Source organism: Odontesthes bonariensis, chromosome 21, assembly GCF_027942865.1.
Source record: "Odontesthes bonariensis isolate fOdoBon6 chromosome 21, fOdoBon6.hap1, whole genome shotgun sequence".
In the NCBI taxonomy this organism is placed as follows: Eukaryota; Metazoa; Chordata; class Actinopteri; order Atheriniformes; family Atherinopsidae; genus Odontesthes; species Odontesthes bonariensis.
In genome coordinates this window covers 31,042,835-31,066,597 of record NC_134526.1, presented here as the reverse complement: position 1 = coordinate 31,066,597, position 23,763 = coordinate 31,042,835, and the positions used below count along the sequence as shown (strand labels likewise).

At 40.2% G+C, this 23,763-nt stretch overlaps 2 protein-coding genes across 2 annotated transcripts; one reads left to right on the top strand and one right to left on the bottom strand.

The window, feature by feature from the left end:
* Window positions 1-5,372: 5,372 nt before the first annotated feature.
* Window positions 5,373-10,582, bottom strand: LOC142371655 (THAP domain-containing protein 6-like). Its single transcript, XM_075454365.1, has 6 exons — window positions 10,366-10,582; window positions 9,491-9,683; window positions 9,258-9,371; window positions 8,476-8,686; window positions 8,198-8,351; window positions 5,373-6,196 (listed from the first exon to the last, which is right to left on the bottom strand). Exons 1-6 carry the CDS (start codon window positions 10,443-10,445, stop codon window positions 6,184-6,186), a joined length of 765 nt encoding a protein of 254 aa, XP_075310480.1. The 5' UTR covers window positions 10,446-10,582; the 3' UTR covers window positions 5,373-6,183.
* A 1,608-nt stretch (window positions 10,583-12,190) lies between these two features.
* Window positions 12,191-23,091, top strand: atp5mc1 (ATP synthase membrane subunit c locus 1). The gene is made up of 5 exons (XM_075453656.1): window positions 12,191-12,285; window positions 13,893-13,940; window positions 14,719-14,799; window positions 16,610-16,788; window positions 22,687-23,091. Exons 2-5 carry the CDS (start codon window positions 13,902-13,904, stop codon window positions 22,799-22,801), a joined length of 414 nt encoding a protein of 137 aa, XP_075309771.1. The 5' UTR covers window positions 12,191-12,285; window positions 13,893-13,901; the 3' UTR covers window positions 22,802-23,091.
* Window positions 23,092-23,763: the final 672 nt, after the last annotated feature.

Here is a 23,763-nt window from a genome sequence, read left to right as displayed (position 1 = left end):
ACTCTCCACAGAAAGGCCCCAGCTGGGATTCTAACCAGAGACCCTCTTGCTGTGAGGCAACGGTGCTAACCACCGTCACTAAATGTCATCATTTGAGAGCAAATGTTTGATTATTTTTTTTCATAATCTCTTAATATCTTCAACTAGAAATCAAAAAAGTACAAAATTAGAGACATATTGGTAGTGTTAGTGTTCTTACACAGGTTATTCAGTCAAAAACAAATACCTAATTTCAAGATCCTCAATGTTTTTTTGGGCTAAAGCGCCCACTGCCTGTGACCAGTTTGATCAACTCATTTCTCACACACTTAAGAGTGAGAGGTTTGTGTTTCATCTAGGAAAAATTTTTATAGCCAGTTGACTTTATGTTTAAGAACTTCTTTTATCCTTCTTTTTTTCAGTATGGTCGTGTGAATTACTCGTTAATTGTTAATGTCTTAACTTCTGTAGATAGCAATCAGCCCTCTCCAGTTTTGGAGTATCACAGCAAAATTGTGCAAAACAAACTGTTACTTAGAATGGGATCACAAAGGAGATTTTTACCATCTAAAAAGATTAAAATCTTTGACAAATCTTGTATATAGATTTTTGGGCCATTTATTAAGATATTTCCACCTTAATTCATTGATCTATTTTTTACTTTATAAATTGCATCATAGAAGATGACATTTAACACAATGCAGACACTCTTATTCTACTTTGTTCAAGAAAAGGAGAAGAAGCATACTGCAATAACATACTGGAGTATCTTTTCATTCGAAATAGCCCCTCAACAACAGTTTCTGAAATTTGGAAGCATATGTTTAATGATCGATCAGCCTTTTTTATTTAATGAAAAAAAATTATTAAAATTTAGATTTCAAAAAGATAAAAAATGTTTTTACAATGCTTTTTCTATTTTTTTAATATACAATATCATACGGCTATTACACCTTTAACCTACACCAAAGAACCATTGTGTGTGATTTCAGAGAATTTTGATTGAAAGTGTAATAACTGTATTTCAGTTTATGTAGTTAGTGAAGGGACAAAAAAGTCACTTTTGCACTGTTGTAATCCCAAATATTAACAATCTATTAACTTTTTCTCATATGAATCATTATAGCCGTGTTCCTAATATTAAATTATTCAATATTTCTGTTGTTATCTAACAACCCCAAAGGACAAAATAAATTTTCAGTAAAGCATATAAGGTCAAATAGTCCAATGAAATATTTCTACAAGTTTACAACACTTATATAGACCATATGCAGGTCTTCATAAAGAAACTAATGTCATGTTGGAACTTTAGGACGTAGAATTTGAATAATAATTTGTATTTGAACTTATTTATATTGATAACCATTCTGCACTGCTTAGAAATGATGTCTGGTTCTGCCAGCCCCACTCACAGGACAGCTTCAGCACATACTGTTCTCATTTTTGTGTCACAATGGTAGAGGGATCTCACACTTTGAGCAGGGACTTCCCTCTCTAGCTTTAAGATCTCTTGAAGACCTCTTCTGAGAAGATACTATGGAGCTAAACTAAACTAAATTAAACCTACAACACCTGATAAAATGTTCCTCTCCCCCGCCATCTTCCACCATCCCCCCCCCCCCCCTGTGCCTAATGTCTGTAACAGTGTTTTTCTCTTGTGTTTTTGTTTATAATGTCTTGTTTTTGTCTCTGCTTTCTGTTTGTTCCTTATGTAAAGCGTCTTTGAGCATTTGGAAAAGCACTATATAAAACTTATATATTATTATTATTATTATAAACTCACGTGTTCGTCCAGTCTTACTTTTACTCGAACTCTAACTTATACTCTGTACTAGAAATAGATGGCACTTAATGCTTACACCAGGGTTTCTTACTAGGCTTGAGTCTTGTTCCTCACTTGTAAATTGCTCTAGATAGAAAATCATAGATAATCTGCTACATTAATAAATGTGAATGTCAAAAACTTAAACAATATACATGGGCAAAAAGTCTTAGGACAATGTGGATCTAAAAACTCTATCTACTGAATGCATGGCCAAGGTTTTCATTTATCTTTTTTTATCTTTGTTCAATTACCTTGAACAAAGCCATCTTTCTTATCTTCTGGCGCCCCCTGCTGCTGCAGAGTGGAAATCATTTAGCTCTGAGGTGAATCTGATAAATATTTCTAAACAATGCCTTCAACCAATTAGCACACTACATAGTAAACATAAGTCATGACAGCTTGCCTCTTCTGCGCTGGAGGTAGATGGCACAGGTATTTTTACATTTACATTTTTAACATTTAACTCACATTTTCATCTTGAAAAAGCAGGAATAGATTTGGCAAAGTACACTGCAGTTACAAGACAGACAACATTAGGGTCAGACATCACTGATAATGGGTTGGATTGAGAGATGGAGAAGGGCGGGGTATGGAAGAGTAAGGAAATCATATCCACATTACACAAGTTATTCATAGATACATAGTAATTACATGAACAGAGATAAGAAAAACGTTACAAAAATAAATAGTTAGTTTTGTTAATTGTTGCATATGCTTTTTTTTTTTAATTCCTCATTTTGGGGGCATTTTTTAACACACATTTGGCATGAGATAATTAGTAATGTTTTCATTGCAGTTTTCAACGACATATGAACATTTTTTACGTACAGATGTTATTGTCATGGTCACTAACATATCACACACTTAATACAAACAGCACATGCCCACTGCACACACACACACAAATTGCAGTAGTGTACTGAACACAGGATGAGAACACTTCTCATCCTCTCGACCAGGAACTTGAGCTGTTTTGGGTTTTATATTTATTAAAAAATTGAGTTTTTGAGGTTATGGCCTAAATCAACATCTGGAACACAAAGGACAATGAATATCTATTAATCATAGATCATTAAAATACGAGAAAATGTATCTTTTCACATTACATGAATGTGATCTTTTTGTTTTAGTACTTTTAATGCCAGCTGAAAAACCAAGCTGGTGGCTAGGGGGGCCTAAGCATTCACCTAGTTAGCCTATAGCAAGAAACGGCTCTGCATTAGTTCCTCGGTTTCTTGAGTCTGGAGTGGATTCATACTTCAACGCTTTCGAGCGTATCGCCATTGCATTAAACTGGCCAAAACAGTTTTGGTCTTTGTTGATACAATGCAAACTTGTTGGGAAAGCCCAAGAAGTTTGTGCAAGTTTAGCAATTGAGGAAAGTTTGGATTATGAAGTTCTGAAGAAGACTGTTCTTGAAAAAACTGCCAACCAGTCTTTTGTTGAGCTTGCGTGAGAAAAAAAGTCTCTCATTTGATAGATGTGTTACTCTTGTAAAGTCAAAGGTTTTGAGGATTTGAGAGAGCTTTTTTTTACGGAAGAGTATTAGGGCCAGGCATAAGAAAAAATAATTATATTTTGCCTGTCGACAATAAAGTCCACATGTCGAGAATAAAGTTGAAATGTCAAGAATAAAGTCGTTTCAACATTTCGACTTTATTCTCGACAGGTAAAATATAAATATTTTTTCTTATGCCTGGCCCTAATACTCTTCCGTATTTTTTGCTTGAGGAGTTTGAGAAATGTTTCCCAGAGCGCATGGTGATCTACTTAAATGAGCAGAAGGTGTCCTCACTTTCTAAAGCAGCAGCTTTGACTGACGAGTTTGTTTTAACTCATAAGAGTGTATTTTCTTTACCAACCACTCGTGTTTCAAAATCAAGACCTGAACAAATAAACCAGTCACCAAAATCGATGCGTAGAAGCATGTCATCTAATCAAATCAAATTTATTTATATGGCACATTTCATGTACAAAATAATTCAAAGACATCAGAAGTGGATGCAACAATAGATGACCGTTTTTTGCCATTTATTTCGAAAGGCTTCTAGGTACCAGTTACTATATTAAGAGATACGGGTGCTTACAAATCATTTGTGTTGGAGTCTGTTCTGCCATCGTCAGAACAAACTTATTGTGGTTCTGATATATTGGTGTGGGGTATTAAAATAAGTGTTGTTAGAGCCCCTTTGCACGTGGTGCACCTGCATTCAGCATTTGTGACGGGACGCGTAAAAGTAGCTGTGCATCCAAGATTGCCAATTGATGGCATTTCATTGATTTTGGGTAATGATTTAGTTTTCTGAGGTTGTTGATGTCCCTTAGCCTAGCAAGCCAGACCCTACAGCAAAAAGCTGTACAGGGGTCTAGTGAAGCTGGATAGCAGTGTGGGCGGGATAAACGGTTGTCTGTTAAGTTGCCTCTATAGTAGTAGATCAACCCTCATCTTACTTTGAAGCTCCCAGATCAAGGAAGTGACGTCGACGCAGCTTTAGCAGCAGAGAAGCTATCAGGCTTGTGTTGATAATAATAAACTCCTGAACTATGTACAAACTTCCAAATGCATCGTTTGGTGAGTACAGACCATATTTGTACTACTGTAGAAGTTTGGTGTCATGGCATGTGATTTTAGTGTGGTAATTTTGGAGATACTGCCAGGGTCCGTTAGCGCTTGTACTAAGCTATTCGGGATAACTCGGTAACTCAGCTGATGTTCAGCCAATATCGGAAAAACTTCGGGTGGGCTACTTGGCTGGATGTCACGGTTCAAATGACCCCAGGTTGAATCTACTCCGAAACACTTTCTAAGGCTGCATCGAACGATAACGTTGTGTCCGCTGCCATGTTGGATTAACAATCTACAAGTTTCGGATCTTGGATGCACAAGATAAAAAAAAGGATAAATCATAAAAAACAAGGAGAAAAGAAAAGGTAAATCCATTCTAAACAGCTACAAGGAGTTAGGACAGGTTAAGATTTGCTATGAGTGTGTATAATTTATCTACATGGGGATTATTTATATGTTTCAGACATTTTTGTAACAAGGATATATCATTTTTTAATGCAAGCCATGGAGCTGGGGATTTGGCATATCGACGCTTGTGAATATAATATTTAGTGATGATGATGAGGTTATTTACCAAGAACTCTGTTTTTTTTTTTTATCTTTGAGGATTACGCCTACTTGGATGTTTTGAAAAGACCAGAAATCAGTGTTTATGGAACTGGACGATAATAAGTCATGGAGAGATTTCCACAAATTTTGGACAGTCTCACATTCATAAAATAGGTTTCCAGATTTGTGTTACAATTATAACAGTTTTTTATAACAAATTTAAATCTTCTTTTTAAAAATTCATTTGAGGGATAGATGTTGTTTCTATTTTTTTTAATGAACTTCTTTACATTTTGGGGGAAAGGGGAATTTTAAGTATTTTGTCCAAATAGTTGATTTTTCAGATTTGTTATAATCTCTAAGAATGAATGAAATTTTTGCTTTGCTGCGCTGATACGTCAGCTCCAATATTTTTTTCTTTTTTGAAAACCACAATGTTACAACAACGTAGAATGTTTTTTTTTTCTTTATTGAAAACCACAATGTTACAACAACAACAATCTACATTGCAATACAAAACGTGAATTCTCAATATACAAGTGCTTATATCAATATATAGGCAATAAGAAAGAAGAAGAGAGAGCATGCTTTCTGAGTTGCCAGGGAGGTTCAGGGTTCATCAATTATCTTCAATGAGGAACATGTTTCGATAGTTCTTATGGCTTTGGGTTTCTTTGAGTTCTTGATTTAAAGGATGTACTGTTTAAATGTATTATAAAATGCTATAAAGCTTGGCTTCTTCCCTGAGTACTTGCAACAACGAATATAAAATTTAGAAAGTATTATCAAAAGGTTAATCAGGTACAATGCATCACTTTTGATTTGGCTGTTCTTGTGTATGCCAAACAGTACATCCTTCCAGAAAATAACAAAGTTTTCCACAATATTATTAACAACAAAGTCACAGAATCTCTGCCAAAAGCCTTTCACAGCAGGGCAATGCCAGAATAAATGTACATCAATTTCAGGACAGTCATTACAGAAGGTATAGTTTACATCAATGTCCTTGTTAAATCTAGATTTAATATACATTTTGGTTGGATAGAATCTATGTATAAGCTTAAAAGAGATTTCTCTAACCTTGTTAGTCGTCATATATTTATCTGTTAATAGCCAGAGCTTTTTCCATGGTATCCCAACTCCTAGGTTGTCCCAATAACTTTGAACATAAGGTAAAGACGTGATGTCTTTTTGAAGTAAAGCACGAATGGATCTGTTGTTGTTGACTGGAGGGCTGGAGAAGCAGACTTTTCCTCCTGGTGTATTAACTACACACGCTGAGGAGAAATAACTGAGGTTAAGTCTTGGTTGACTCTTAAATAGCATACACACACCAGAAGGAATGGCTCCAAAGATCTTGGCATAGTCCCCTGGGGTAACAGGAATGTTATATTTCTTCAGAAATTCTCCATATGAAAGGAGTAGCCCGTCATCATTGAACAACTGATCCACCCATTTGATATTGTGTTCAAACCAGTATCGGAAGAAGAGAGATTTGTGCTTTTAGAGAATATCCTTATTGTTCCATACAAAATATCTGTGAGGAGAAAAGTTACGCTTGTAGATGAGAGAAAAGCCTGGCGGTGAAATTCAGACATTTTAACAGGAATTTTGTCTATGTTATAGTTGCAAACAAGGAAGAAATCTATACCACCTAGTTTGGACATAATATGGGCTGGAATAATATTCCAAATTGAAGTGGGGTTTTTAATTAGTTGCTTTATCCAACTGATCTTAAATGTATTATTTAAAGTCTGAAAATCCAAAAAATTAAGACCACCATTCTCAAAGGAACCCATTACAACAGATTTTTTTAAGTAGTGAATTATTTTTTTCCAAACAAAATCAAAGAGTATTTTGTCAATTTCTTTTAGTTTTTTGTGGACGCTGGGCAGCAGAGGACAGCAGAGGAGCAGGTGGACGCTGGGCAGCAGAGGAACAGGTGGACGCTGGGCAGCAGAGGAACAGGTGGACGCTGGGCAGCAGAGGACAGCAGAGGAGCAGGTGGACGCTGGGCAGCAGAGGACAGCAGAGGAGCAGGTGGATGCTGGGCAGCAGAGGAACAGGTGGACGCTGGGCAGCAGAGGAACAGGTGGACGCTGGGCAGCAGAGGACAGCAGAGGAGCAGGTGGATGCTGGGCAGCAGAGGAACAGGTGGAGGCTGGGCAGCAGAGGACAGCAGAGGAGCAGGTGGACGCTGGGCAGCAGAGAACAGCAGAGGAACAGGTGGACGCTGGGCAGCAGAGGAACAGGTGGACGCTGGGCAGCAGAGGAACAGGTGGACGCTGGGCAGCAGAGGACAGCAGAGGAGCAGGTGGACGCTGGGCAGCAGAGGACAGCAGAGGAGCAGGTGGATGCTGGGCAGCAGAGGAACAGGTGGACGCTGGGCAGCAGAGGAACAGGTGGACGCTGGGCAGCAGAGGACAGCAGAGGAGCAGGTGGACGCTGGGCAGCAGAGGACAGCAGAGGAGCAGGTGGATGCTGGGCAGCAGAGGAACAGGTGGAGGCTGGGCAGCAGAGGACAGCAGAGGAGCAGGTGGACGCTGGGCAGCAGAGGACAGCAGAGGAGCAGGTGGATGCTGGGCAGCAGAGGAACAGGTGGACGCTGGGCAGCAGAGGAGCAGGTGGACGCTGGGCAGCAGAGGAACAGGTGGACGCTGGGCAGCAGAGGGCAGCAGAGGACAGCAGAGGAGCAGGTGGATGCTGGGCAGCAGAGGAACAGGTGGACGCTGGGCAGCAGAGGACAGCAGAGGAACAGGTGGATGCTGGGCAGCAGAGGAACAGGTGGACGCTGGGCAGCAGAGGAGCAGGTGGACGCTGGGCAGCAGAGGAACAGGTGGACGCTGGGCAGCAGAGGACAGCAGAGGAACAGGTGGACGCTGGGCAGCAGAGGAACAGGTGGACGCTGGGCAGCAGAGGACAGCAGAGGAGCAGGTGGACGCTGGGCAACAGAGGACACCAGAGGAGCAGGTGGACGCTGGGCAGCAGAGGACAGCAGAGGAGCAGGTGGACGCTGGGCAGCAGAGGACAGGAGAGGAGCAGGTGGATGCTGGGCAGCAGAGGAACAGGTGGACGCTGGGCAGCAGAGGACAGCAGAGGAGCAGGTGGACGCTGGGCAGCAGAGGGCAGCAGAGGAGCAGGTGGACGCTGGGCAGCAGAGGGCAGCAGAGGAGCAGGTGGACGCTGGGCAGCAGAGGACAGCAGAGGAGCAGGTGGACGCTGGGCAGCAGAGGACAGCAGAGGAGCAGGTGGACGCTGGGCACCCTAACCCTTCCTACCTTTGCAATGTCTGTGGATGTGGGAGGGGAAAATGTCGAGTCTCTCTGAGATATTTGTATGCTTTTGGACCATGAAGGTGGAGCGTCAGTGCAAACTCTTCACAGTCCTGTGTATACTCATGGCCCTGCTTTGGTACAAAGTCCATCTTAAGATCTGAAATGTTATGAGCAGAGATGAATTAGGCCCCTTCAGATATTAAGCAAGGAGTTTAATAAAGAGAGTGATAGAGAGTAACAATAACATGTATATGATTTTCAAAGTTCTCATTTTCTCTTACCCGAGTGGAATGAAAGCTTCTCACTGAGCTCTTCATTAATGAGGTTCTTTTCCCTCAATTCCCCCAAAACACTCTTCACTGTCATCTTTGCCCTCTTTTCTCTGGAGATGGCATTCTTCTTCTCTCGCTCAAGAATTTCCACTCTTTCCAAGGCTTCATTGAGTCTGGTCTTCAAAGCGGTTAGAGAAGCAGGCAACGCATACCCATGCTCCTAGTAGAAAGTGGGATGAACATGGTTTGAGCAATGTTTTACTTCACAAACATCACTTTGACACCACTAGTTTATGGCATCATCAGCTATCAAAGCCAGTCATTTTTGAGTGTGTTTAATGAGTGGGAGCAAAACACATGATATTTTTATATGTCCAGGAACATCTATCTATCTATGGATGCAACATCTGTCTGTGAGTCACTCTGTCCACCAGTTTGTCTGTTCCATGCATAAGTCTCAGACTGACTGCAAATTTGGCATGTATCTTGCTACTGGTGTGCATGAGCACAGTGCAAAGTTTGGTGGGTTTTGGACAAAAATATAATTTCGCAACAACAGCAAAAGGCACGGGTATGCAGTGCGTCTAACAATGTCATCAGCTGCAACCCCAACCTGTTATTTCGCTTAACTAATATTAGTTTGCAACATTCCTTTGAGGAAAAAGGCTATACTAACTTCACGGCCCTGAATCTACATCATCACCAATTCAACATGACAAGTTTCTTGGAAAACATTGTTTGTATGAGTACTGCACTAATTATGATATGATGTTTAAAACAGAAATATTCACCTCATTAGGCTGAGGTTGTTGGTTTGAGGTTGCCATTTCCGGGGAATCCTCAGAGGCCATGAACAGGCTTTCTTCAGCTCTTCTGGAGGTAGATGTAGTCCTGTCCTTCACCAGCTGAATTGAAGAAAACATTATGCATAAAACATAATGCAACAACAGCAACAATATACATATTTGACGATAAAATATTTACATGTATTCGAATGCCAATAGCCTTATGATGATACACCTACTTTTTGGAGGTGAACTGGAAAGCTGAAAAGGGATGGAATAACTCCATTACGTAGTCTGACAATCTGACCCGTTCGATCAAAATCAGCCTGTTTGAAATGTTGACTACAGAGTATTGAATTATTCGTTGCAGTGAATCCCTCTCTCCTCAAAGCCACTTCCCACTTCTTCCTCAAGCTGTCATCTTTGGGAAACCTTCAAAAGTGTCAGACGTAGTCTTGGTCAGTGCTGGTTACATACATTCTGGTTCATCATTTTTAATGTGCATCCCCACTCCCCATTTCAACATACTCAGTGACTGTGTGTGTGTGTGTGTGTGTGTGTGTGTGTGTGTGTGTGTGTGTGTTTTGGGGGTTTACTACACTGAACTGCTCATATTGCACAGAATTAAGGCCAGTCAGTGCTTATGAGGTAAACACCGAGGGTCTAGGAACAGCAGTCGACAGCTAGTCAATTCAGATGTAATAGTTCAACACTAATCCCAATATTACTCCACTCCAGGTGTCAAGTAAGGTTGGAAGGGGGTTTTCACGCATTTTGTACCACACAACATTGCATTGGAAAGCTATACTGCCCATCTGATTGTCTAACTTTAACGTTAGCTGCTGACTAAGTTGCTATCTAACAACTTACCCCCCGCCGCCAACTCAATGTGGACTGAAATTTTACTCTTTTACCATTTTTATCTTCCATCACTTGTTTCAACTTTATGTTGTTCAAACATGTCATGTTTTAATCAGTTTCATCGCCAAGCAATTCTAGCTATTATAGTTATACTTTTGTGTTTCAGTATCTTTGCGCCTTCTCAACTCTCTGGTAATATGATAATATGCTGTTTACAAAATACAAACAATAGCACGGTAATGTTAAATCTTACTTGTGAAAAGTTATCCCTTGTTTCCTCATCTCTACCGTTCGCTCGTTTGAGCAGGAGTACGCAGCGCACCAGCCCGGCATTCTGTCAGTGTCTCTGGTGTGGTCTCTCGACGTTCACCACTCGAAGATGGCGGTCGTTTTTCTCGCGTCTCAGCAGCCAATGCCCAGTCCAGAGTGGTGCAGCTCTCGCTCAGTCTAGCGTTCTATGTCTATTGTATGAGGTTTCGACGTTTATCTTCTTCTTCTTCTTCTGTTTATTGGCGGGTTACAGCATTTAGTGTGTCTACCGCCACCTACTGTACAGGAGTGTGTAAAGGAACTGGCCAGACTATATCACTTTTTCATAATGAAGTGTAGATAAATAATATCTAAAATAAAAAAATAACAAACTAAAGCAAATAAACAGAATAAAATCAAATAAACAAACAAACCAAAACGTATATTAAATTATTTTAATTAAATCTGTTATCTTTAGGTAATGGATAAGAGCCTTAATTCTATTTCTCTGCATTCCTTGTTCCTCCAGTATGTTATGGATTCCTGATTCTTCCTCTTTTTCAAACCATTCCTTTCTGCAATCATTATACTTTGTACAATGAAATAAAACATGATCTACATCTTCTTTAACCTTACAGTCAACACAAAGGCCATCACTTTTCCCTATTATTTGTATTGTTGCATTAAGGCCTGTGTGCCCTAGTCTCAGTCTAGTATACACTACCTCTTCTCTTCTGTTCACACCCACTGCTGTAACCCTTTTCCCCCCAACATGACTCTGGACTTTAAAATATTGTCTTCCATTGATATCAGCATCCCATTCTTCCTGCCATCTTTCCGTAGTCTTCTCTTTAATTATTGTTTTAGCTTCCCCTTTCCCCAATGGAATATGGATAGCTATGTGATCTTGTTTAAGAGATTTTTTGGCTATTTTGTCAGCTACTTCGTTACCTTTAATCCCAATATGTGCTGGAACCCAACATAACTGGACTACAATACCAAGGTTTCTAAGGTGTGCTAACAGATGTCTCATTTCTATAACCAGGTCTTCTCTTATTGAATTTCCTGACACAAGGCTTTGTAAGACTGCCATTGAATCAGTGCATATGACTGACTTAAGGGGTTTAACTTCCTCAATCCACCTCAAAGCAGTTATTATTCCTGTCATTTCAACTGAGTATACTGATAATAAATTACTCAATTTGTATCCATAGGCCTATGTTTGGTTGAATTCTTGTATATATATTCCTATGCCCCAGTGTCCATTTTGTATATCTTTTGATCCATCTGTGTAAATGTGTATGTACCCATGATATGAAGAACTCAGATAGTTTTTACATACTATTGCAAAGCTTTGCTGATCTGGATGATCTTTCTTTTCCTCAAATAGATTTATATTTGTCATCCAAATCCCTTTGTTTTCTTGAGATACTCCCAGCAATCATGAAGCACTGTTGTTGCTGGATTGTTAACACTTCCCTGCAGTCTAACCCAATATGTTAAGGAAAGTTTTTTAAATCTTAAACTGAGTGGGGTTTCCTCTGCTTCCACCAGCAGCGCACTTGTAGGAGTTGTTTTCTACGTTTATTGTTGAAAGGACGCTCTTTGTAGATTTGTTGTTTCTCTATGACGTTGTCCAATAAATGTAATGAACTTTCATTTAGTCCCACCTTAATAAATACTTCAGCCAGTCAAAAACATTGTGTATCAATAAAACTCTGCGCGATTGGCCAAAGAGGCGGACGTGATGTGGCCAAGTACCAATTGTAAATGAAGGAGGGTTTTTTCTAACCAATGGGTGTTTAGGACGTATATCCGGATATTATAAATGACAAGGTGACAGGCGGTTTAATCCTACACTTATTGGCTGCCGCTTTGCACGAGAATAACCATCTACGGACCCTCCAAAAGCTAACACAAACTGGTAATATCTGTTAACCACCACACTTTCTCTACTCAGTTTGGTACATATGCAAATTTATATACGTATGGTGTGTGCATGTTTGCATAGGTTGTCTGTAAACGCAAGTATAAGCGAGTAGTCATTCGATTGCCAGAAAGCAAGGTCGGGCTTTCAGTGATTTGGTTTTTGATTTCGCCTGTGAGCCTGTTTGTCTATTTGAAATGTACTTTTATGTGAAGGCTAGCTGCAAACAAATAGCGTGCGTGTCGGAGACTGTGTAATTATCATTTTACAAGCACCGGGTCACGAAGGGAGCACAACGCGCTTTAGCTACTCCGAGTTTGGATTGTCGTAGGCCCCTGGCCTACATAACTTTAAATCATTCCGCCGCTGCAAAGAGGCTTTTGTCGGAGTCCAGTGATGTCACGAAACCTCTTGTTATTACAACGCGGTAAGGTTTTCTAAGCAGGGGGTGCACTGTGTTTGCTTTCTAGGCCACATGTGCTAGTCTGTGCCTTATTTTTGACCTTCACGCCTGCAGGCTGGTTAGCGTAGAATTTTAGCTCCGTTTTTCCCCCCTTCTTCTCGGTAAACGGACTACTTTATTTACTACTTTACTTTAATAAGCTGTGACGTGCTTATGCGAGAACCTCCTTTCTGGTTTTATAAACTAAAGACGTCTTACTGTGGATTCTTTAAAGTCGTTCACTTGGTAGCCTCTGTGCATGTTTAGCACTGTCCCAAATGACTTGTAGCAGTGGTTAAGCTTCTTGGCTAAACTATTCAGGAGCAACAAACTCATTTCTCCTCCGTTAAACTTGTTGCAAGACTTACACTGTGAACACTCCAGGGCTCGTTTCCATAACCGTGGCATTTAACCTAAGTTTAATTCATGAGTTTGGATTATTTTGATGCACTTAAAACGTTGTCTGGAGTTTGGCTATTTAATGTTGAGCTGTGGACTCAGGATTGTAAGGAGCCCCTAAAGGGATATGGAGGAATTTTTTTTATTTTTTATTTTTTGCGAGATCTCGCAAAAGTTTTTTTCCCACATCAGTGAACCGGAAGTAAAACGGACACTGCGATTTCAGATGTCTCTCACTTATGTCAAAGCCATGTCTACGTGCAAGAACGGATTTGATGTCTTTATATTTTAGGCCAATACTAAAATAGAAATCAATAAACTTCTCCCACGGATGATGGGTAGGCTCCTCCATCGCTGTGTCTGTTTTACTTCAGGTTCACTGACGTGGGAAAAAAAACTTTTGCGAGATCTCGCAATACTTTTTGCAAGATCTGGCAAAAAAAAAAAAAAAATCCCTCCATGTCCCTTTAGGGGCTCCGTAGTATGGAACATTACACTCAGCATGCCTGCAAAGGTTTTTAAGCCCCAACTGAACGCTTTGCTTTTATCGTTTGTGTCCCCCCCCTGCATTGTCTGGATTTGAATTCCCAGCTATGTAGCACGACGATATGTTTCTGTTTTAACAATTTTTCCTCAGGTGCTGTTGGCTCTGCAGCAGTAACAGAATGCAGTGTTTACATGCAGCCTTTGATAAATGTCTGCTTGATCCTAAAGAATCCAGGTTTTGAAAAGTCTTACAACCAAACCTCTCCCCTCTTTCCAGGTTCCAGCCATGTATGCCTGCTCAAAGTTCGTCACGTCTCCAGCTGTGGTATGCTGTCTGTTTTATATTTTAAGAATACATTTGTATATATATATATATATATATATATATATATATACTGTAACTGTTGTGTGGTGATTTAACGGTATTGCCAAAAACCAGTAATAGAATAGCAAACTGTACTGTACTTGTCTTTAGTGGCTGTTCATAGGTAAAAGGTCTAGGTTAGTACTTGATGCACTTTACAGCGTCTTTGTGTCTGAAAGCTGCTTATGTCAGTAAATGATGGCGGTGTGGTCCATGCTCTTGGACAGTTGTACACTGACGGCCACATCTATGCCAGTTGACCTTGCAGCATGTTGGACATGTCATTCATGGAGGTGTTTTGGAGTACAAAGTTCAGTGTATATCTGGTACACTGTATTGAAGCACATTGGCCTTGGGAAGCTCCTAAAGTCTGGTACCATTTAGATCGGTTGATTTACAATTGAAACATAAACCCAGGAATGTATAGAAAAATCAATTTTATTGACAAATCACAGCATTCCTCAATTTACCAAGCTCAGAATACTGATTTGAGAAAGGACTTGTTAAAGGGATTCCAATTTTTAGGACTAAATAGATTGACTAAAAATGCAGACTGTCAGTCACGTGTGGTTGCATTTCTATCCCGTATCATACAGCATTCATTTAGCTTTTAATGGCTCCCGTTAATTTTGCTGTGCCGTTAACATAGCCACAAACTTTGTTCTTAAATGTCAAAATCGTGTCCCATTTTGGAAGTGCGTTACATGTCGTCTCTCCAAATATGTCTGCTCGTCTGTAGTTGCGTGGGGGGTCCAGAGTCCTCGTCCGGCCAGTCTCCGTCTCCCTCTTCAACAGACCTGAAGCCCCAGTGGAGCAGCAGGTTGGTACTTTCACCCGCGGTTCTCTTGCTCACAAAGTGTATCCGTAGCAACATGACGAGCATCAGGAACATGTTGGTGGAGGACTTAAAACGCTGTCACAGACACAGAGACTCCTAACTCAAACTCTTAAAAGCGTTGTCACAGTTGACTTTTCCACAAGGCTTTCATATCTTATCCAACTTTCTTGCATCACTGATAAATGACCTGGTGATAAACTGATCGTTTTACAGTTAACCTCAAGATTTCCTTTGAAAGGACAGAAAACTGTTCAGTGGTGCTTTAAGAAGAGAAACGTTTGTTTTGTCATACTGGAGATATCATGTACATGTTCATGCATTTGCTTTCTGAGAGTCAGACACACCCTCAAAAGAAAAAAAAAAACAACCTTGTGAGCCAAGATTCTAATAAACCACAGCTCTTCCTTTCCACCTCCAATGTTTCATGTACTGAACTTTGTTTAGTTGATTTCTACCTTTAAAATGCTGCTGGCAGACGTGCCGCAGTTCCATCGGTACATCTTCCTTCCCAGAAGTAATTAATCATACTGTTGAAGGCTCATTCTAGAGTTTCATGTTTTGAAGTTGATAGTTGAGTTGGCAAACTAGTTCTCTAACTAAAGTTTGGCCATGACCGTGGTACAACATGTGCATAGTGTGTCTATCTTTAAACCTTACAAAAGTACAAGTGTTTCATGTTGGAGTAGCCGAGGAGTCTCAGAGCCTTTGAGATTTGCTCAGCCTGTGAAAGGGAAATGAGGTCAGGCTGCTTCTCAACCAAAGACCGGTAAATGGCGACCAACTCTACTTTGTTCACACATGGAATTATTATTAGGTTGCAATATATAAAATATATAGGAATAAATATTTTTGGCTCCAGCTGTGCCAAGAAGTGTTTTTGCAGTTGGCTAATAATTTCACTGTTTATCATTTTAACTTGTTGTTGTTGTTGTTCCATATTAATGAAAAATAACAGTCCAATAAGCCAGTCTTCATACTGAATGTTTTGACTAATTATTAGGGGTGGGCGAAAAAAATCGATTCATGTACATATCATTTTTTTTTTTTTTTCTTTTTTTTTTTTTCTCCCATAAATATATTACGTCATATTCGTATCCAGAAAAACTTCTTCAATTCATAACATGAAGTTATGTTAAGACTAGTCCACATTTGTGCTATGTGCATATTTCAATTAATTTTGTGACTGTAAACTTAAACTAAATGCTGTACATGTTAAGCACCTCTTTTTGTCTCAGTTGAAATAAATGTCAGCTGCTGGACTGACTGACACAGACTGATGTGCATTGTTTATGGGAACGACATTCATTCTAGGAGTGTATGATTCAACTTTTTTTTTTTTTTTTTTAAAGAGGAAGAAAATTGCAATTACTGATTATATCGAATCGTGATACAGGGGCGGTCGGTGGCGTAGTGGGTTAAGCAGCCGCCCCATGTACAGAGGCTTAGTCCTCGCTGCAGCTGGCCCCGGTTTGAGTACCGCACCGAGCGGCCCTTTGCTGCATGTCTCCCCTCTCTCTGCCCCTTGCATTCCTGTCTCTCTCACACTGTCCTATTGGCATGAAAAGCCCCCCCCCCCCCCCCCCCCCCCCAAAAAAAAAAAGAATCGTGACACAATCGAATCGTGACCAAAGCATATCGTTCCACCCCTACTAATTATGCTATAGAACTTGGAGTGAACCAAATTGAATAGATTGAATGGCTAAAAGTAATTGAGACTGGTAAATATTCACTGGGACTTACTGCAGTAGTGTCATCCACTGCAGTTTCTTTAACCTCCACCTCCCTGCTTTAGGCCCTGATGCCAGTCGGTCCATGTGCAGGCCTAACCCGCTTCTTCCAGACCAGCGCCATCACCCGGGACATCGACACTGCTGCCAAATTTATTGGTGCTGGTGCTGCCACAGTCGGTGTTGCTGGTTCAGGAGCTGGAATTGGAACGGTGTTTGGCAGCCTCATCATTGGCTATGCCAGGTAACTTTGTTTTATCAACCACCTCTGCCGCTTGGTTAAGATGATGCACATAATCTTTGAAGGGCTCATGTTGAGACTCCTCTATAGATAAAACTCCAGTTCCAAAGATCTGGGATGCTGAATTCAAATCAGAAGGCTTTTTTTCCAAAGCTCTTAAATTTTATTCACAATATAACAGAAAACAATGTTCTCTTTGATGAAAAGAATGAGTTCATACTAAATTTAATGGATGCAACTCGTCTCAAGGTGGGATGGGGCAATGCTTAGCATCCCCTCTTCTTTTAACAGTCTGTTCATTGTAAGTTTAATAGCTTAACAGTTTTCTTTTATTAAGGCGAGACACTACAGGTGAATAGGGTAATATTTTAAAATAATAGATATCACCTTGAAACTTCCTCAGTTGATTACTTATATAAGTATGAAAAAAAAAAAACGATTACAAGTTTTAGAAATGTGTATGTTTAATTATGCAAATGAGGCATTATCTCATTAAATATGTGCACATTTGCATATATTTCCAGAAGCTAGATCTGAACATATGATAAAGCCAGGTGCAAAATTCTTTTTTCATTTTGTTTACACACATAATGAAAAGATTACAGAAGGATTTCAGGATATCTGCTTTCATTTTCTAGGAAATCAAAATATACTGTCCATAGACTAAAAAACATAGATTTTCGCCATATGTTTTTATTATAATGTCACATAAATCAGGCCAGGAATGATTTATCAACAAATCCTTCTGTAAATATCTTTGGAATACTGTTAAGTGTATACCTGGAAAGTTTGGTGTTAGTAGGTGCTCCATAGGCTGAGATATCGATACAGTGAACCCTCGTTTTTCGCGGGGGTTACGTTCCAAAAAGAACCCGTGATAGGCGAAATCCGTGAAGTAGAAAACTTTATTTTGTTACAATTATTATACAGTGAAATACCCCATAACACATTGAAACCAAAGAACAAAACATTTTTACAGGCCCAAGCATTTGTTTAACAAATAAAAGTACTGTATAAACGTTGTTTTTTTTGTTTGTTTTTTTTTTTTTACAATTAACTACTGTAGGCCTACTGTAAAATAATAATTTTAATCATCAATACGAACTGAAGGCTTCAAATTGCGGAGATCAGCACCGCCCCACCGCGACCCGAGTCATTGGATTAGAACGGGAGAAAATGAAAAATGATTAAAAAAAGTACAGTAGGACAAATGGTGACTCGCGTGTGTTTCACTGCTCTTCTGACTGAGCCGCTGCATCCTGACTCCGCTCTGTAGCGTTTTTTTTCTCCTAAAGCCCGCGGTGCAGGTGTGTTTTTTCGAGAGAAGAACATAGTTATCGGTAGTTGTCTCTTTTTTTTTTTTTTCTTCTGAGTAAAAAGATTCTTATATACCGACATGCCACCATCGATTAAGTTTGAGAACTGTAATGAACGGCTCATCAAAGGGTCCCATTCTTGAGCTGCTCGCTGAAGTTCAGTGGCCATTCTCAGCATTGTTGCTAAGCGACCAAGTGTTAGTCCATCCTCCTCATCTTTATCCACACTTGTGTCCTCTTCTTCCTCTTCTCTTTCATCGTCGCTTGGTGGCTTTGTCATATCTGCCAGGTCTGCATCGGTCAGCGGATGTGCGTCTGCATCAATCAGGGCATTAATGTCATCCGGAGTCATGTCATTAAAGCCGTCTCCTCCAAGCTGTTTAGCGAGATTCACAGCTGCATCTACGGCAGAGTGATGGATCTCGTCAAGCGAGCCTCCGGTTGGGTTTTGCACTGCCTCTGGCCACAGTTTTTTCCAGCAGGCATTCAAAGTTTCAGTTTTCATCTCCTGAATGGCCCTCTGAATATTTTGGAGACATGACGCGATGGTGTATCCACGCCAGTAGTCCGTTAGTGAGAAATCTTGATCCGAGTCATAGCCTCAACAAGATGTTGCAGGGTGTTGCGCGTATAGAGAGCCTTGAAAGCACGGATGATGCCTTGGTCCATGGGCTGAATCAGGGATGTAGTGTTTGGCAGCAGAAATTCGATTTGCACACCTTCATATGCCAAATCACCAGCGTGACCTCCGGCGTTGTCAACGAGCAGAAGCACTTTAAAGTCTAGTCCTTTTCCTCTCAAATAACACTTGACCTCCGGGATGAAACAGTGTTTGAACCAATCCAGATTGAGCGATTTTGGTCATCCAAGCCTTTGCCTTGTGCATCCAGTAAAGGGGCAAAGCATCCTTATTTTTGTTTTTCAGTGCTCTGGGATTTTTAGACCTATAAATAAGCCCTGGTTTCATGATAAAACCTGCAGCATTTCCGCACATAACCAGAGTCAAACGATCTTTTTGGGCTTTAAATCCTGGGGCTTTGGCTTCTTCCTGCATGATGAAGGTGCGGGAGGGCATTCGTTTCCAAAATAAGCCGGTCTCATCCATATTAAAAACTTGTTCAGGCTTATATCCCCCTTCCTCAATGATCGCTTTAAATTTATTGTTCACGAACGCTTCTGCTCCAGCGGTATTCGCAGAGGCGATCTCTCCGTGCAGAGAAACATTTTCAAGTCCAAAGCGTTTCTTAAATTTTTCAAACCAGCCCTTGCTAGCATTAAATGCGCTTGGTACTGCGTGAACAGCACTTGATGATGGCCCGGTATCTGCATCCTCCTCTTCCCTGTCACTGTCAGCAAAGGTTTGATACAGTGTTCTAGCTTTTGTGCAGATAACGTTCGTATCCAGCGTAATGTTTTTTTTTTCTGCAGTCATTAATCCACAAAGCTAATGCAGACTCCATCCTTACCATTGTCTTGTTGCGGACAGTTGCAACCCTTTTTGCATCCTTACTGAAACTTATTGCTGCTGTCGTCCTTCTGTTATTTTCCTCCTTCTTTATGGAACGAACGGAAGATTCATTAATTCCGTAATGACGACCTACAGCGGCATAGCTTCTACCTTCCTTTAGCATGTCCAGAAGTTTAACTTTTTCTGTGATAGTAAGCATCTTCCTCTGCCTTTTGGGCCCGACCGCAAGTGCCTTTGTCGGTGCAGAACGTTTTGTCGACATTATGGGTTTCAGAGAAACTTGAAATAGCAAGAGATTTGGCAAGCTGTTTTACGTACGTGTACGGTACATATTAAACCGCAACGTTATTGACAAACAAATAGAGAAGAAGCAGGGAGACTGTTTAGCCAATCAGAATGCAGAACACGATGCAAATCCGTGAAGCAGTGAGACCGTGAAGGGTGAACCGCGTTATAGCGAGGGTTCACTGTACTGGAAAAAAAAAAAAAAAAAAACTGATTTTGAGAAAACGGCATTTAAAGATTTAAATGGGGGAATTCAATACATTTGTATTGGAAACAATTGCTCAAAAACAGAATAAATGGTCAGGCCCTTAGTAATACTAATATTGAATAAAATTTCTCTATAGCAGGTTGAAATAACACATATTGAAGGAGTAGACTGGCCCAAAATCTCAAAATTGACCACTGCATGAAAAATCCCTGTTTTTGCCTGCCGTGTCTCGCCTTAAACATATATATATATATATATATATTTTTTTTTTTCCCTTACATAAAGTACTGAAAATAAATGATGGAATCTTATTGTAATTTGCATTTCTAAAACGAATACCTGCACAAATCTATGAATGCAAATCACTCTACAGTTAAGTTATTGCACCTGGCTGATTGGCAGGAAACATGGCCTCAACAGGAGAGCCGTCAGTAGAAAGGATGGAAAGGATGAAGTCCCACACGAAGGGAAGGCAGCTCAGTGTGGCAGAAGATTCTGGTTGTTCCCACTTAGCTCTGTATAAAAATGTAAGCAAATACACAGTAAATGGGAAAGTAGCTGAAGGAAATTTCATAAATGTTCACTGACGCTTGAAGAGCAGGAAACCGGGTTACAGTGGGCTAAAACCAAGTAATCATGGACTAAGGATGATTGGATGAAGGTGATATTCAGATCTGCCACGGAAAAGGAGATAGTACTGGGATCTAAGTCTGCTGCAGGTCCAATAAAACATGGAAATATGAGTGCCTGAAGAAAATGGGTCCATTTCCACCATCATTGATGATATGGAGTTGTCATGCAGTAACAGCACAGGTGGCATTAACATTTTGGCCACTTGTTATTCGATCAAAGAAGGAATGTTAATCCTGAGTTCATTGGTTTGGATAATAACATCTTTCCACAGAGCAAAGAGCTTTTAGACATGTCTTTTGGAAAGGTGTACTAAATGACTGACACAATTTAAACAACTCTGTACTCATTTAAAAAAAAAAAAATAAAGTGTGTGTAAGGAAACCTGGATCTTAAAAATGGCCAATGCATGACCCAGAGTTTAAACTTGCCTGTTAATGACGGAGGGTCATTCACCGGGTGAGACGAGGAGGCACGAGGAGACACAAAGCTGGTGGAAAATCAGTCGGTACTGTGTCGGCCACGATTGTTAAAGGCATCTCCAGCTTTGACACCGTATGATAAGGATGTTAATGAATCTTTTATCACTTCAATGTCCCTCAAACCCTATAAAAGAAAAATTCTCAGATAGATTTCTGGTGACTTTAGCCTCTTAGAAATATTATTTTTGTTATTTTAGTAGTGAGCAATAAATGCCCAACTGCTGCCCATCAGTGGGCAGTGCAGGAGAAAAGTGTATGACATGTAGTCTGTGGTACAAGAATAAATGAGTTGTTCTCTGCGGGGAAATATCTCACATTTCACACAAAGAGGTGTTAACTTGGTTTAGTTTGGATATTTTAATTTAAAAAAAAAAAAAAAAAAAAAAAAAAAGTACTCTCTTTCTGTTGGCCCACCCATGTTCATACTGTGCTCTAGAGCGGTGGTCTCCAACCCCCGGGCCACGGAACGTTTGGTACCGGGCCGCACAGAAAGAATAAATAACTTACATTCTATCCGTTTTATTTATTATCCAAGTCTGAACAATGTTTTATTTTGAGAAAAAACAAATTCTCTCTGTTACATCCGTCTATAACTCCCTCTGGACACGTGTCAAGATGCTTGTCTCGGTCATGTGATACATTAACGCTAATATTAAACCCACAAGCTAGCAAAATGAGAAAATAAAACAGTCTTTGAAAAGTTTTTTTACAAAGGGGAAAAGCTCCAGTTAGGAGATAGAAGAGCCTATGACCACTAAGAAAAAGAAATCTGCATTTAACAGACAACACCAGGAGGCCTTCTTAAAATATGGATTTATGGTGACGCACCAAGCCCGCTCTGCATCATATGCGGCGGCCGGCTCTCCATTGAGGCCATGAAGCCTTCTAAACTAAAAGTTCCATAGAAGTACACAGTGGATTCACGTTTATTGTCATTTGTTGTATTTATCCGGCACACCTTAAAGGCCGGTCTGTGAAAATATTGTCTGACATTAAACGGTTGACCGCTGCTCCCGAGCAGATGATGCAAAGCAGAAAGCTGCACAAGCTACTCAACATGGTGGACAGTGCTGTCCATCCCTGACAGAATAGTGATTAAACAATGAACTGTCTTTAGTAATTATCAATGCATTTAATATTCTGTATATTGCATATTTCTGTTTTATTCTTTGGCATAATAATCTAATTTTATGGCTGGTAAAACACATTTTAGTATTTAATTTGGCTTTTGGATATTTCTATCGCCTTACATCAACAGTCCTTACTAAAGATGAAGACAAAAGTCACCAGCCTTTTCACCTTGCTGCCTTCTGGCAAGCAATGCAGAAGTATCTGGCTGCCATACCACTACCTTTACAGTTTCTGACCTAAAACTGGGACTACTCAATTCACAAACCTGAAAAATGTTTTTTAGTGTTTGTCGGAGGAGTTTAAGATTTGTTAATACGAAATCTGGAGGGGTCTTAACTTAAAGTTCAGCATGTCATCCCACCTGTCTGCCTTCCTCCACAGGAACCCCTCCCTGAAGCAGCAGCTCTTCTCCTATGCCATTCTGGGATTTGCTCTGTCTGAGGCCATGGGTCTCTTCTGTCTGATGGTGGCGTTCCTCATTCTGTTCGCCATGTAAACCTGGAAATGCAACCACACCATCCCCCCTTTCTCTTTCCCCGTCTGCCTTGCTCCCATATCCCTCCCTCTTAATCCTGAAACGAAGTGGTGCTTCCAAAACAGGAACTTGGGTGGAAGGCCATTCCAACCAACACAATAAAATATTACAGGATACTTGCATCAGAGGTGAACAAACCTCCAATCCTACATTTTTATGTTCCTACTCTTTTATCTTTTTTTCTCAAGTTTTATGTAAAACCTCACATTGTTTGAAATCTGTCCAAAATAAACACTTGGGATGACAAAAAATGGTCTGTTTTTGTTTTATCTTGTGTTGCTTAGTGTGCATATAGTAAGCAATGTCAGAGTACAAGCAATGCATTGTTTTGCTTTTCCTCAAGGTTTGTAGTCTTTAGAAATACACCAACTGACCACAGAACTGGCTTTTTTTTTTTTTTTTTTTTTTTTTTTTTAAGTTAACTGTTTATTCTCCAAGTCACATTTAACCACATACACGCTCATTCAACACTACAGTATTACCGGGTTTTCCCTCAATCACACCAGTGTACCCCACGTACCCCCTGCAGTACCTCCGCGTACCCCCGGTTGGCAAACACTGCTCTAGGACACCGACATGTGGTCCAGGTAAGCTGAGGTCAAACTACTGACCTTCCTATGGGCAGACGACCGCTGTTCCTCCTGAGTTCCATCTGCCTTCCTAACATCTCAATGGGAAAATATCTATTGCAGCTTTTTTTAGAAGTATCCATTTGGAATAATGGGCAATGATATCCTTACTGAAATGGAGCGTTAATTCAAAACTGTAAAATGGGTGTAAGTTAATTATACTTTATATTACATCTTTCTTTGTTCTGACACTGAAGATTTTATTTGAAAGTAAAGCTCCTTCCCTCTGGTATCTACAGTAGTTGTCAGGTTATTACCATTAAAAATGAAAAGGTAGGTGTAATGTATTGCAAA

Coding starts and splice junctions, on each gene's coding strand:
- LOC142371655 (XM_075454365.1), bottom strand. CDS start 10,445: ATGCCGGGCTGGTGCGCTGCGTACTCCTGCTCAAACGAGCGAACGGTA. Junction 9,684..10,365: donor CAAGGGATAACTTTTCACAA/GTAAGATTTAAC, acceptor ACACTTTTGAAG/GTTTCCCAAAGATGACAGCT. Junction 8,352..8,475: donor GAAGCTTTCATTCCACTCGG/GTAAGAGAAAAT, acceptor ATAACATTTCAG/ATCTTAAGATGGACTTTGTA.
- atp5mc1 (XM_075453656.1), top strand. CDS start 13,902: ATGTATGCCTGCTCAAAGTTCGTCACGTCTCCAGCTGTG. Junction 13,941..14,718: donor TCGTCACGTCTCCAGCTGTG/GTATGCTGTCTG, acceptor GCTCGTCTGTAG/TTGCGTGGGGGGTCCAGAGT. Junction 16,789..22,686: donor CTCATCATTGGCTATGCCAG/GTAACTTTGTTT, acceptor CTTCCTCCACAG/GAACCCCTCCCTGAAGCAGC.